At 39.6% G+C, this 14,400-nt stretch overlaps 1 protein-coding gene across 6 annotated transcripts in view; it reads left to right on the top strand.

The window, feature by feature from the left end:
* Positions 1 to 2,187: 2,187 nt before the first annotated feature.
* Positions 2,188 to 14,400, top strand: part of zdhhc14 (zDHHC palmitoyltransferase 14) — a 113,613-nt gene continuing 101,400 nt past the window's right edge. For 2 of the 6 annotated variants that reach the window (XM_061968662.1, XM_061968657.1), the window contains exons 1-2: positions 2,189 to 2,661; positions 3,930 to 4,199. In XM_061968662.1, coding sequence (XP_061824646.1) covers positions 3,958 to 4,199 — 242 coding nt within the window. In that variant the 5' untranslated portion in view covers positions 2,189 to 2,661; positions 3,930 to 3,957. Of the gene's footprint in view, positions 2,683 to 2,706; positions 2,982 to 3,929; positions 4,200 to 14,400 lie in introns of those variants that run through there. The other 4 variants (XM_061968659.1, XM_061968664.1, XM_061968658.1 and 1 more) reach the window with 4 other exon arrangements.

Genomic DNA, 14,400 nt, shown 5'->3' with positions numbered 1-14,400 from the left:
AAATATATTCCAATTGAAAAAAAAATATAAAGACAGAACAATAAGATCATATGGACAGCCATAAGTGTTTACATTTTGCTTTATATTTATCATTTTACTTATTTTTTGCCTGGTTTTGTATTTGTTTTGTATCATCCCGTGAGGTGTATATATTTTTTTTGTTTGGTTTGTACTTCATGAAGTTTTGCACTTGTTGTGTTTTTGTGTGTGTTTTTTGTTTGTTTTCATTATATTTGGATGTAATTGTTGGTTTATATGAGATCCATTAAGTAAAACTACGGTACATATTATGTTGAAGGGGGCAGGAAAATATAAGATTTTTCTTCATCCTGCTCCTTCTCAGGCATTGGTGTGTAAATGTACAATTGAATAATTGAGGTATAATTGTCTACCGATCAAAGATGCACATCAATGAAGGAGATAAATAAAAATGAAATTAAATGAGAACTATCTGTCATTTAGCTGGGGACACCCTACAACTACTTCTAGGGGTCCCCGAACTCCGCTGTATGTATTTATTTTACTTTATTTGACCCACCCCTACAATGTTAGTCATGTTCTCTTCTTACAGTTAAAAAAGCATCTACAAAAAACAATGACTTGTGTGTTGTTTAGGAACAGTTGGTAATGATTATGAGCAGTAAAACTTTTTATGAACTCAATTCGCCTTAATATGTGTTCCTAAATTTGCGTTCCACGTCTTCGATAAAGAAAGCAGTTATAATTTTGGTTTACAGAGTAAACAACTAAAAACTAAGGTTTTGGGCATTGTTTTCTCTAAACGCATACATTTGTCTAAATATGGCCAAGGACATGCATTATTGTGGGTTTCCTGGACATCATCTTCATCACTAAAGGAAAAATCTCATCTGCGGTCGAGAGTTCCTCTGCTATTTTCAAGTATTTCTTTTTTTTTGAGTGGTCAGCTTGAAACGTCCCTCTGTCTCCGACTCCCTCGTCCTCTTGTGACATAAGTGCGTGACTTGTTATGATTTTGCTTCCTGGTTTCGATGACCCGCCTTATCTTGCCTCTGATTGGCCAGTCCATAATTGTTCGCCCTAACCTTAGCCAATTATGACTCATCATACGAACACAAACCAATCATCATGAATGTTCTTCGTATGTATAGATGTTCTCATTCATCTAGGTCATTGGATTTTCTCCATATTTTTGGGGGGGCCTGGATTTGCAGTCCATTTTCTTTGTAGCTTTGATGTAAGCTACCTAGCTACATGGGTCTGAAAGTAGTTAAGCTTCAAGAAAAGCTACTCGTTAAAAACGTAGTTAAGCTACCGCCAAGCTACTGGAAAATGTAGTTAAGCTACGTAGCTTAGCTACATGTAGTTTGTTACTGCCCATCACTGGTAGCAGGCACATTCATGTTATATTTACAGTATTCAGGTCAATTTAAGCATTACAGAAACTTCCGTCAACAACAACATCAAGAGAACGTTCTGTGTTTGCTATGGCAGACTTTGTGAGAACCTTAAAGCATATTTATGTAGCCCTATTGCTAACCATTAAAAAAAGAACATAAAACTGTGATTTACAATATCCACTCTCACCGGGATGCCAACTGATGAGATGGTTGTATCTTTTAGCACTCTCTTTGAGCTGGTAAATTTCGAATAATCGTCACTAGTCAGATAAAAAATATGCCTCCGAGTGATGTTGGCGGGTCTTATGCTGCAATTCCATTTGTTGACCGTGTGGAATTTCAAAGTGAGCCAACTGGGGCCACAACCTTCTATACAGGTGAGAGTCATGCTTTATAATCCAGGATTAATTTTTCCAAACTAAAAGGCAATACAGCAGCATCAGAAACAGCTCAAGCTCCTTCTATATTTTATGGCGGGTCGCAACCAACTTTATTAGCAGCTTAGGCTAGCTCGTGCCAGAAAAGTAGTTCCTCGGTGTTAGTTCTTACAATAACAATGCCGCTATAGCTTGGTTAATATGCAAGTGACGGCATGTAAATAGGGTGTCTGAATTGCCTTATAAACAGAATATATTAATCCCAATTAACCCAATTGTTAGCCGCCTTGTACTAGCAGGTTTTCACTATTTCGAGTACACAAAAATGTTTTAAGAGCGCTTTATAGGCGGAATATATCCCCACAATCCGGTTTAGGATCTCCCAGCAGTCTTGGCAGGGCACCCTCTCCTTGGCGACGTCGTTCGCTGGAGGGGGAGGAGCCCGCAAGCAGGCTGGGAGGCCCCGCTCCGCTCCCATGGTGATGGTGCTCGGGAGGGTGGCAGCTCAGCCCGCGTACCGGAACACAATGTAAACTGAACGGCTGCACGACTGGATTGTCTGCACGCTTCTTAAGGGACGCTACAACTTTTCACGGAACGGTGTAGATTCCCTGTGTTTTATCGAGGAATGTTTTGATGAAACGCTGGGGCTTTGTGGTCCGGCGGTGGCAGCTCGTCGGGATGCTGTAGATCGCCTGAGAGCACCCTGCCGCGTTTGTTGTCTTTCTCTATGGATTTTGACTTCGAAGTTTATCGACAACAAGCTGCACATTTACCTCGAATGGAGCCTTTAAACTTGTAAAATGGTGTGTGTCGTTTCGTCCTCCGCTCGTTTCAAACCCGGATAAGAAGCAGTGGAGGAGCGACGACGCGACAACACCCCGACACGACGAACATTCCCCTCGGTAAGGCAGCGCGCCCAGCCAGTGAGTCCCCTCGCTCGGTGTTACACGCAAACATTCCCTGAACGGGGAGACACGGTGCTTGTAGTGTGGCGGTGACAGCCAGCACACGTCTCGTGTGACATGCTGTTACAGTTAAACAGGAAGCCAATAACGTCTAGTTATATAGATGAAAAATGAGTATGCGTAAGCTAACCCTCTATTGTACTAGTACGGTAAGTCAAAGTGCTAACCTAAATACATGTGGCAAACTGCTAGCCGCGTTTGCTTCAGATGCTACGTGAGGCTAGCCAGGTTGCTTGCTAGTCAATAGCAGATCTTGGGTAGGTGCTAATTGTTGATTTGACAAATAAACTAACGTTTTTTTTTGTTACACAACCTTCATTCATTCTAATAATGCTGTTCCTACTGTCGTTTGAGATACATTTTGTGTTCTGACTAGTGTTGTAACGATACCAATATTTTGGTACCGGTACTAAAAATATTTAGATACTTTTCGGTACTTTTCTAAATAATGGGTACCACAAAAAAATGCATTATTGGCTTTATTTTAACCAAAAATCTTAGGGTACATTAAACATATGTTTTTTTTATTGCAGTTAAGTCCTTAAATAAAATAGTGAACATACTAGACAACTTGTCTTTTATTAGTAAGTAAACAAACAAAGGCTCCCAATTAGTCTGCTGACATATGCAGTAACATATTGAAACATTTATCATTCTATTATTTTGTCAACATTATTAGGTTCAAGTGGTAGAAAATTAATTATTAATCTACTTGTTCATTTACTGTTAATATCTGCTTACTCGTTTTTTATTTTTTTGTCATGAAAAAATACAATCATGTGTGCTTACGGACTGTATCCCTTGCAGACTGTATTGATCTATATTGATATATAATGTAGGAACCAGAAATATTAATAACAAAGAATCAACCCTTTTGTGTGAATGAGTGTAAATGGGGGAGGGAGGTTTCAAAATGCATCCATTCTCCCTTTTCTGTCTACACACTGTGTCTGCTTGTAAGTACTCTGTGATTGTGTGCTACCGAACATGCTCGTTTTCTCGTATAACCAGCAATGTCACGACATGACTTCGAAGCAGGCGAGGGGGGGTGGGACCGGTACGTTTCAGAGATGGTATCGTACCGAAAATGATTCATTAGTATCGCGGTACTATACTAATACCGGTATACCGTACAACCCTAGTTCTGACATGTATTTTTGTTGCTGTTGGCCTCACTAACTTCTGCTTGTGTATTGTGTTCACAGCCCGTAAGTGGATTTTAAAGAGCAATTGATGCATCTTGGAGTGTCTGAGTCCATGAGAGAGTGTGAGTACAGCCAAATAAGCACTCGCAGCTCCACTCCAATGGAGACTCCTTTTAAGAAGAAGACGCCCAAAAAGAGGAAGTGGGAGTCCTTCCCAGGTCGGAATAAATTCTACTGCGATGGGAGGATAATGATGGCCAAACAGACTGGGGTTTTCTACCTCACGCTTGTCCTCATTCTTGTGACGTGTGGACTTTTCTTCACATTTGAGTGAGTATTGTGTACAGTCTTTGTGCGCCCATCTGCGATTCACATGTGTTCTATGACCTGGTGGCTTAGGGATGTCATGAGTGCAGCTAAGTTGAGATGAGAGCGCATGCGTGTGTCATCAGTTTGGAGTCACTGGTGTTTCATCTTTAAGAAATAAATATTATGCAAACCGACACTCTTAACTGTTGGTACTTGTTGGATTTTATAAACCAATCTTGCCTTCTTCCAAACTTGCTCCAAATGAGCCGTTTGAAATTTGAGATGTTTGTGACATATTTTACCTGAGTTGGCGGAAATCTCCATATACGGTCAAAGTTTACCCAAAGAGCTTTGCGCGAGTCCGCCAGTTTTATTCAGTTCTGATCCAAAGTTTTGGTCAATAAATTACTTATTTTTCTCTATCCTCTTGTTGTGGGGTAGACTGGCTCACACATGTGTTGCCATTTCTAATAAAAAGATGTGTATAATTCTAACTTATATCTCAGTGAACTCACTAAAAACTACAACATGGCTGATGGGGTGAATGGGTCTTGGCCTGGAGGAGGGTGCATTCTGAAGAGACAGTCAGAAAGCAGCTTGAAAAACAAAATCAATGCAAGATTTTGACTAAAGCACCACCATTACATGTTTTGTAGACCAGAAGGAAATGCTTAAAATAAAGACAAAAAAAAGTCTAAATATGACACCATTTGATAGATATTTAGGTTTTTTGTTTTTTTTGCCAGGGCATGTTTCTAAAGAAGAGATTCTTTGTGTTTATTGCTGTGGGTTTTTAGTCTGGGTAATGCATGCTTCTGCATGATGCACATGGAATAATGGTGCGTTCACGCTTGATCTGGTTATAATGCTGTACAGTCCGTTGTCTTTACTGGTATTAGTACGGTTAGTTTGGTCGAGTAACAGAGATCATCTCAGAGATGGGTCTCGGTCCACCTACCAGTAAAATTTTATCCTGGGTGAGTCCATCGTGAAAACCGGCCCCACGAACAGACTAAAACACAATATACGATGTCACCAAATGTGACTGTAACCAGGTAATGCATTGCAACCCCTAACAAAACTGCTGACAAAAATAGAAATGTGAACGCAAACCAGATTGCACTAAACTAAAGTGACAACCGAGGATCTTTTTTCGGTATGGACCATAGTACCTTTACAGGTGTGGACGCATCCTAGAAGACTGCAATCATAGCAAGTGGTAGGAATCGCGCAGAGCCCTGTGAAGCAATGTCATGGAGATATTTTGTCTGTTATGGTATGCACTACAAAGATATTTTGGAAGAAAAAAACAAAATGAGTGTCGAAAAATGCAACAACCCAAAGTTAAAAATATGACATAGTAAAACATGTTTTCATAGTTTGTTTACCAGTGTTGACAGTACTGTGATGTGAGGACGAGGTCACTCATGATGCCCTAAAAGCAAACCTATTCCAATTTGCAATGTTACTCCTCTCTCTGACACGGACTGACTGGGACGCCATCAAACCTGGTAGTCTCAGAGCCGTATCAGAGGCGGAATGACACCTGTACAGCATGTCCTGCAAAGCTGGGATAAATTTAACACCCCGAAACTCACAAATGCTCTCTTTTGCGTTGTAAACTATTGTCATTGTCCCAAAATATTTTTTTATACATCGCATCAGAAGCTTCACATCTAATGAGGTGCTTGTGAGATTATGTTTTCTGTTGTGAACACACGCACACAATTACAACATGAAATGACTAAGGGGAAAAAATGCAGTAGTTCACACATTAAATCGCCTCTCATGCCCATTTTGCCAATTAGAAGCTGGAAAACCAGCATCATTTGAGTGTATCGCATATTTCTTTGTTCCACAATATAGTGATATATAAGCTCTTTTAACTAATACAGTTTTTCTTTCAATTAGTGTCAAATAATATTGATATCTGCCATTGCTCAAAATTAGATTAGGCGATAGAAATTACATCATTACACATATTAAGTGAAGTTTAAATTAGTTCTGCCAAACAATTAACTTTTTTGTATCGTTCAAATTTGATGATAATATGCTTGTATTGGGATTGCAGTACTCTTTGTAGACACCAACATATCTTTATAGCCATTAATTGATTTGCCTACCACCATGTTTCATTATAGCAAAATACCTTAACGTTCGGAAAATTTCAGTTAGTTGTGCGGTTGGACAACTTTTGATCATGCATCCAATACTCAGGAGCTAAGCACAGAAAATACAAATATTACATTTTCAAGTAGTCTGAAATATTATTGTTTATTGATAAACCATACTGTATACCATTTAATCCCCATTTAATCCTGAGCCCCAACTTACCAGAATTTGAAAATGTTAGTTTCAATTGTGACATGGAGCATTTTCATGTGCGTTCCAAAGTTGACATGTCACAAAAATGCTTTGAGAGAAATACCTTACAGTGATACAGAAATCTGAATTGATAATACACTTTAATCAGACATATGGCACATTATCAGATTCTCCAACCATAACCTCAAATGGTCTCTGTGACAAGACACTTTCCCCAACTTTTAATAGGAAACACAGTTAAATGGTTTATTGATGCTTTAATAAGTTGAATATTTTGCAATACTATCCTGTTAATTGCTGGATCTTAGCATAACCAAAATATCTCTAAGGGATTTAGTATAATATCAGCCTCAGCTTTATGGAGTAGACGAGTCATGCTATTTGCACTCACTTAATCACAGTTCCACTCTCCCTAAACGACACACACACACACACACACACACACACACACACACACACACACACACACACACACACACACACACACACACACACACACACACACACACACACACACACACACACACACAGTCTCCACAGCATATGAGCCAGCCTCTCCCCCTATTCCTGGGTGTTCCAAATATCTCCACTGTGATTGAAATATGTGATGTAGATAGACACTGATCTGAGCACTGCCAACGCATGGGTTTACCACATTATGTTGTTTCTTTCACCCGACTAATCACACTGCCATCACTGTAACCTGATCAGGTCTAGATAAAAATATGTCTCCATCATTATGTTTGTTACTCAATCTGTCCGTACATAAGGGTAAAGTGCTTTCAAACTAGGCAAACTTCTTTGTGTGCAGTGAAAAAATGGCTACAGTTCTCTATCTGTATGGTAACAGTTCTCTTTTGTTGAAGGATGTACTTGACTACTACTAAATTTAATCCTTCTGAAACTTCTGTGTATTGTATTTTTTGATATATTAGTGCATTAGGTATTTACCAAATTTCTTAGTACAGGAAGTCCTTGGTCGAGGTCAGGTATTAGTTCTAACTTAGTGCTGTGCGATACGGGCAAAGATATTATATCCCGATATGAGTAATACTGTATATACCCTAAATACAAAAAGTATTTTTAGTATCAGCTAGGAATGTAACGTCATTGTAGAGAACGCGGTATTGCGCTTTCAAAGTTTTCACAATAATGATGTGACACGGAGCGGAGTTTTTTTTTTTAACTGGGTCTGGATCGGCATTTTCCCATGCCTTGCCGATGCGCATTTTTTGGCAAATATCGGCGGCCGATCCGATCCAAATATCGGATCGGGACATCCCTAGTTTAGAGGTAACAAGACCTTAAAAAGCCTACAGCGAGGTCAGATACGTATAATGATGTGACGTGTGAACACAACCTGGTGAGTGTAGTTTTTTCCTGGCGCATTTGCATAGGCCGGTCTGAAAAATAAACTGCATATCCCACAATCTTCTGGGCAGCGCGGGACCACCAAGGTGGGTGTGTGACGTGCCTTAAGCTTGATGTTTACTCTCGTGTCACGTAACTTGCATAGGCAACGTCGCCTTTCCCCTTTCCACTGTGCCGGCGACACAGAACGCAGAGCTGTGATTAGTCAGTTTTTTCCAAGAGGGTCCCTGAACACAAGTGAGCAGACTTTGTGCTTGAAATGCACACATTTTTCTATGGAAAAAAAACAACCTCGAATAATCGGGATGGAAATTGACAAGATTCCACTTTCAATTCTGCTTCGCCTCCCTTAACGATTCTCTTATCAATACGTATTTGAGAAAAAAAAAGTGGGTTCCTCAATTTTGTTTAGTTTAGAGTAGGGATGTCCCGATCCAGGTTTTTGCACTTCCGATCCGATACCGATATTGTTTTTGCACTTCCGATCCGATACCGATACTGACCGATACTGGCCTATCCGAGCATGTATTAAAGTTTAAAGTTATTTAGCCTACTTAGTTGTCAGAATCATGTTGAAAAGGGTTTTAGTACTCTTGATAACAACTAGCCAGCTGAATTAGGGGAGTTTGAATAATACACAATGGTTGGTAACAAGAAACTGACCTGTTTATTCAAGGATAAACACAAAATAGACAGAAATGGCATCATTGAAACTAGGGCTGGGCGATATAGCCTTTTTTTTAATATTGTGATATTTTAAGGCCATATTGCGATACACGATATATATCTCGATATTTTGCCTCAGCCTTGAATGAACACTTGATGCATATAATCACATCAGTATGATGATTCTATGTGTTTTGATTGATTGATTGAGACTTTTATTAGTAGGTTGCACAGTGAAGTACATATTCCGTACAATTGACCACTAAATGGTAACACCCCAATAAGTTTTTCAACTTGTTTAAGTCGGGGTCCACTTAAATTGATTCATGATACAGATATATACTATCATATATATACTATCATCATAATACAGTCATCACACAAGATAATCACATTGAATCATTTACATTATTTATAATCCAGGGTGTGGAGGGGGGCGTCGGATGTAAGTGTCAAAAAGACAGCCAAAAGAGTTTGATATGAGAATAAATCTAAAGTTAAAATATAGGGTAGAAATGCACCCATTTGCAGGAAATGTAGTCTTGATTTTCAAAATTTTCTTTCAAGGCTTGCATGTCTACATTAAAACATTCTTCTTCATACTGCATTAATATATGCTACTTTTAAACTTTCATGCAGAGAAGGAAATCACAACTAAAAAAAATCACTAATTTTTTCATACCGTGTTGATCTGGACATTTTTGCCTCGGCATTTAGATGGTGTGGACGTGTGGCACCGAATGGAGATAAGCGTCTCGACAGACGTTACAATATTTAAACAATGATGACGAAAACTGTTTTCTCTGTCGTGTCCGTGTGTCGAAAATTGTTATGCGCTTATTTTTTTATTTGATTTTGTGCGTGGCATATAATTGCTATGCGCAGAGGAGGTTTGAGCAGTGCGCAATTGCACAGGCGCGCACCTTAGAGAACGTTGGTCACACGGCTGAGCTAGCATCACAGCTAACGTTAGCCATGCTGCTACCTCTCTGCTGGGAGAGGACGTATACGTATGTGACGTATGACGTGACAGTATGTGACGTGTGTAAGAAGGTGTGCTTGCTGTCTGTGAGAGGGAGACACAGAAAAGAGTGAGAAGAGCCTGTCGTGTAATGCCAGCAGCTAAAAGCAACTGTGTGAGAATCCACAGACCTGTGGATGTGTTGAAAGTGTGCTGGAAAATGCGGAACAGAAATTAGGGAGCAGCAGAAAAGTGGAATGTATTATTTAAATAGGTGCGTTGGAAAACACGGAGCGGAGTTTTTTTTTTTAACTGGGTCTGGATCGGCATTTTCCCATGCCTTGCCGATACGCATTTTTTGGCAAATATCGGCGGCCGATCCGATCCAAATATTGGATCGGGACATCCCTAGTTTAGAGGTAACAAGACCTTAAAAAGCCTGCAGCGAGGTCAGATACGTAGGTAAGAAAAAAAAGTACTTTTTTGAAAATAAATTTAATAAATAGCTATGAGTATAATTTAACAAAATAAATCATGTGGAAATTATACAACGATGTAATGTTAAGGAACATGTGATATTAACTTATTACATGCAAATTGAGATATGTCAAGCCTTTATTTGTTATAATTTTGATGATAATGAAAATCTCAGAAAATGTGAGGTTTCAAAAAGTTTAAGCCAAGATCTTCAAAATGATAATAAAGGCTTGACATACCTCATTTTGCATGTCATGAGTTAATATCACATTTTACTTTCACATTTGAAGTTAATTGCTGACATTAATGGACTTGTACACAATTTTCAAATTTTTTGAGTTTCAGCTGTATAATATAATGAGTGAGAGAAAATCTGGTGGGGAGAAAACATCCAACTTTTCCTTGACGACAATTAAACATTCACTTATCGAAAATTAGGACTGTCACTGTAGCAAATAGATGCAAGCTTTTGACCACAAACTTAGTCGCTGCTATGTGACATTTGTCGAGCGGCTGACGTTAACTGGGGCGAGTACTGCCCTCCTCGGAGCCAGTCTGAATCTGTTTTTCGTCATGCTCATCGGAATGAGAAGGCATTCATTTCAATTTAACAAATAATAGTGCTAACATGATAGGCGGTGAGTTAATACCTACTGTATTCAGGTGACGTGCTAGCGTTGCTGCAGCTGGGATTAGATAGGATGAGTTCAAAAATTTGATTTACATTGTAATTGTTGCATGCTGTGTGTTCAAATGTTTTAGCATATCGCGTATGTCCTCTTCTTGATGAAATAGCAGCCTTATATCATTACAAGTAGCGCTATTGCAATCTTTTTTTGTAAAATGTTAGTGTTTGTTCTGACCGGGTGCTGCCACATTGTGATCTGACGTCACTACGCATGTTGCGTTATGACATCATCCCCACCCAGAATAACTGTTAAGAGAACCGCTAGACAAAATGGCAAGCAATCCCAAGGAATTGATACACTGGGGTCCGGTTCTGAACAAGAACCGTTTTTTGATTGCCATCCCTCCAGATTACATTTTGCATGAAAACTTATATTGTGTACTTAATATCTCGGTGCGCCCCCCAAAAAATTTCTGAATGTTAGGGTAGTGCCGATAATACGATATCAATATATATCGCAATAGACAATCGATATCAATATAAAATGCGTTTGCTAAAATATTCAATATATATTTATATTTTTGATTTGGAAGAAACCAGAAATTAGGAAGCAAGATTCGTTTCATGAAGTCACTTGCGCTTTGGGAATACAGGAAACAGGAAGTGTCACTGAGCAATGGAAGGGACACACGTAACTGTATCAACTACACCTTTTCTGCTGTTCGGCTCCCAGATAAGGACCGTAATCGAGTAGCGCAGGGGAGATGTTCCCTCCCTGGCCAATGTTTTCGTCGGGGGTAACATCCTTCACTTTACCCGACAATGGGTCTGCTAAGCTCCGCTTTCTAATTTCTGCAGGACACAACCGGACACATTCGCCAGTCGCCACGACTGCTGCATGCTACCGCTCGCTTATTGACGTCACTCACTCAACACGCTGCCATTCTTAAAGGAGCACACACACACACACACACACACACATACACACGTCCGCTACTCTCACAACACCAGTGTTGTTGCGTTGTTTTTCTGTCTGGCAGTGGATTCACTTCATGAAGTGAGAAGAGAAACCGTGATATTTTCATATATCAACTCAATAACAGAAACGTGCCTTTAGTTTTGTTGGTTTTAATGCAGACAGTGCGGCAACATCCTGACACTTTCAATGTGTCCGTTTAATGAGTAGCTTCTCAAACTAGTCTGTGTAGTGTTCAATAGCTTATACAAACCCCGTTTCCATATGAGTTGGGAAATTGTGTTAGCTGTAAATATAAACGGAATACAATGATTTGCAAATCATTTTCAACCCATATTCAGTTGAATATGCTACAAAGACAACATATTTGATGTTCAAACTGATAAACATTTTTTTTTGTTGCAAATAATCATTAACTTTAGAATTTGATGCCAGCAACACGTGACAAATATGTTGGGAAAGGTGGCAATAAATACTGATAAAGTTGAGGAATGCTCATCAAACACTTATTTGGAACATCCCACAGGTGAACAGGCAAATTGGGAACAGGTGGGTGCCATGATTGGGTATAAAAGCAGCTTCTATGAAATGCTCAGTCATTCACAAACAAGGATGGGGTGAGGGTCACCACTTTGTCAACAAATGCATGAGCAAATTGTTGAACAGTTTAAGAAAAACCTTTCTCAACCAGCTATTGCAAGGAATTTAGGGATTTCACCATCTATGGTCCGTAATATCATCAAAGGGTTCAGAGAATCTGGAGAAATCACTGCACGTAAGCAGCTAAGCCCGTGACCTTCGATCCCTCAGGCTGTACTGCATCAACAAGCGACATCAGTGTGTAAAGGATATCACCACATGGGCTCAGGAACACTTCAGAAACCAACTGTCAGTAACTACATTTGGTCGCTACATCTGTAAGTGCAAGTTAAAACTCTCCTATGCAAGGCGAAAACCGTTTATCAACAACACCCAGAAACGCCGTCGGCTTCGCTGGGCCTGAGCTCATCTAAGATGGACTGATACAAAGTGAAAAAGTGTTCTGTGGTCTGACGAGTCCACATTTCAAATTGTTTTTGGAAACTGTGGACGTCGTGTCCTCCGGACCAAAGAGGAAAATAACCATCCGGATTGTTATCGGCGCAAAGTTGAAAAGCCAGCATCTGTGATGGTATGGGGGTGTATTAGTGCCCAAGACATGGGTAACTTACACATCTGTGAAGGCGCCATTAATGCTGAAAGGTACATACAGGTTTTGGAGCAACACATGTTGCCATCCAAGCAACGTTACCATGGACGCCCCTGCTTATTTCAGCAAGACAATGCCAAGCCACGTGTTACATCAACGTGGCTTCATAGTAAAAGAGTGCGGGTACTAGACTGGCCTGCCTGTAGTCCAGACCTGTCTCCCATTGAAAATGTGTGGCGCATTATGAATCCTAAAATACCACAACGGAGACCCCCGGACTGTTGAACAACTTAAGCTGTACATCAAGCACGAATGGGAAAGAATTCCACCTGAGAAGCTTAAAAAATGTGTCTCCTCAGTTCCCAAACGTTTACTGAGTGCTGTTAAAAGGAAAGGCCATGTAACACAGTGGTGAACATGCCCTTTCCCAACTACTTTGACACGTGTTGCAGCCATGAAATTCTAAGTTAATTATTATTTGCAAAAAAAAAAAAAGTTTATGAGTTTGAACATCAAATATGTTGTCTTTGTAGTGCATTCAATTGAATATGGCTTGAAAAGGATTTGCAAATCATCGTGTTCCGTTTATATTTACATCTAACACAATTTCCCAACTCATATGGAAACGGGGTTTGTACACGACTGCTATTTAGAGTCTCAAATCTGCAACTCCCTTCAAACCTATTTTAATTATTTTATTACCTTCGCCGCACTCATCCTACCTGGCTCCCAGACACTCTATCCACTGATAAATAGGACACATGGGACGTTGGAAATTGTTTACTGTATTTATTGACAAGCTTAAATAAGTAATAAAAAGTATAAATAATTATCGATATTGATCATTTAAAAAAACATATATCATAATATCGTTTTCCACCTTATCGCGCAGCCCTACTGAATGTGTTGTTGCATCCAGAAGTCACACAGTGCGACACTTGTTTTATCTTTTATTGCCAATCTTGTGCTGACAAGTTAAATTCCGACACATATTCTTTCTCGTGCACACACATCTTTTTCTCTCACACACAACACTTCTCATTGTCCGTTAATATTCTTTCAGGCACTTTCAAACATTTATGAACTCTGAACATGACCACACAGATGAACACCAGCTTTGACGTTACTTACAATAGTTATTTAACAGTTTTATTTACAATTACACAATAGCACTCCCTTGTCCCTTGTTCCGAACGGCCGAAAAGTGTTGCAAATAATAATAGCGTCCTCTTCCGCGACTCGTTTAGAAGTTGCACTGTCCATCTTTGCAAATGTATTCTCCTCTGGTTTATAAGGAAAACTTCAATTAAAAGTAAAGTGATGATTTTGAATGATTAGTTCCAGTGGAGACAAAGAGGTTGATGACGTGGTTGTCGTCTATCGTCACTCTTCACAAAAAGAATCTAGTCAACGATAGCTGCAGTTTCTGCGCCTTAATGTTTTGGAAGAGAATTACAAGTTTGGCGCCACCCTCCCACGGAAGAACTATACATCAAACAAGACACAATCAAAGGGGACGCAAGCTACGTGACGCAATAGTATTTTCCATTCTTAAAAGGGGAGAAAAGGAAAAAGCATGCGGGAGAAGTGTTTCTGTAGTAGATGAGAGGAAAGGTTTTTTATGGACAT

Source organism: Nerophis lumbriciformis, linkage group LG08 (genome assembly GCF_033978685.3).
Source record: "Nerophis lumbriciformis linkage group LG08, RoL_Nlum_v2.1, whole genome shotgun sequence".
Taxonomy (NCBI): Eukaryota; Metazoa; Chordata; class Actinopteri; order Syngnathiformes; family Syngnathidae; genus Nerophis; species Nerophis lumbriciformis.
Note: the sequence above shows the minus strand (reverse complement) of the source record. Positions and strands in the feature narration are given on the sequence as shown.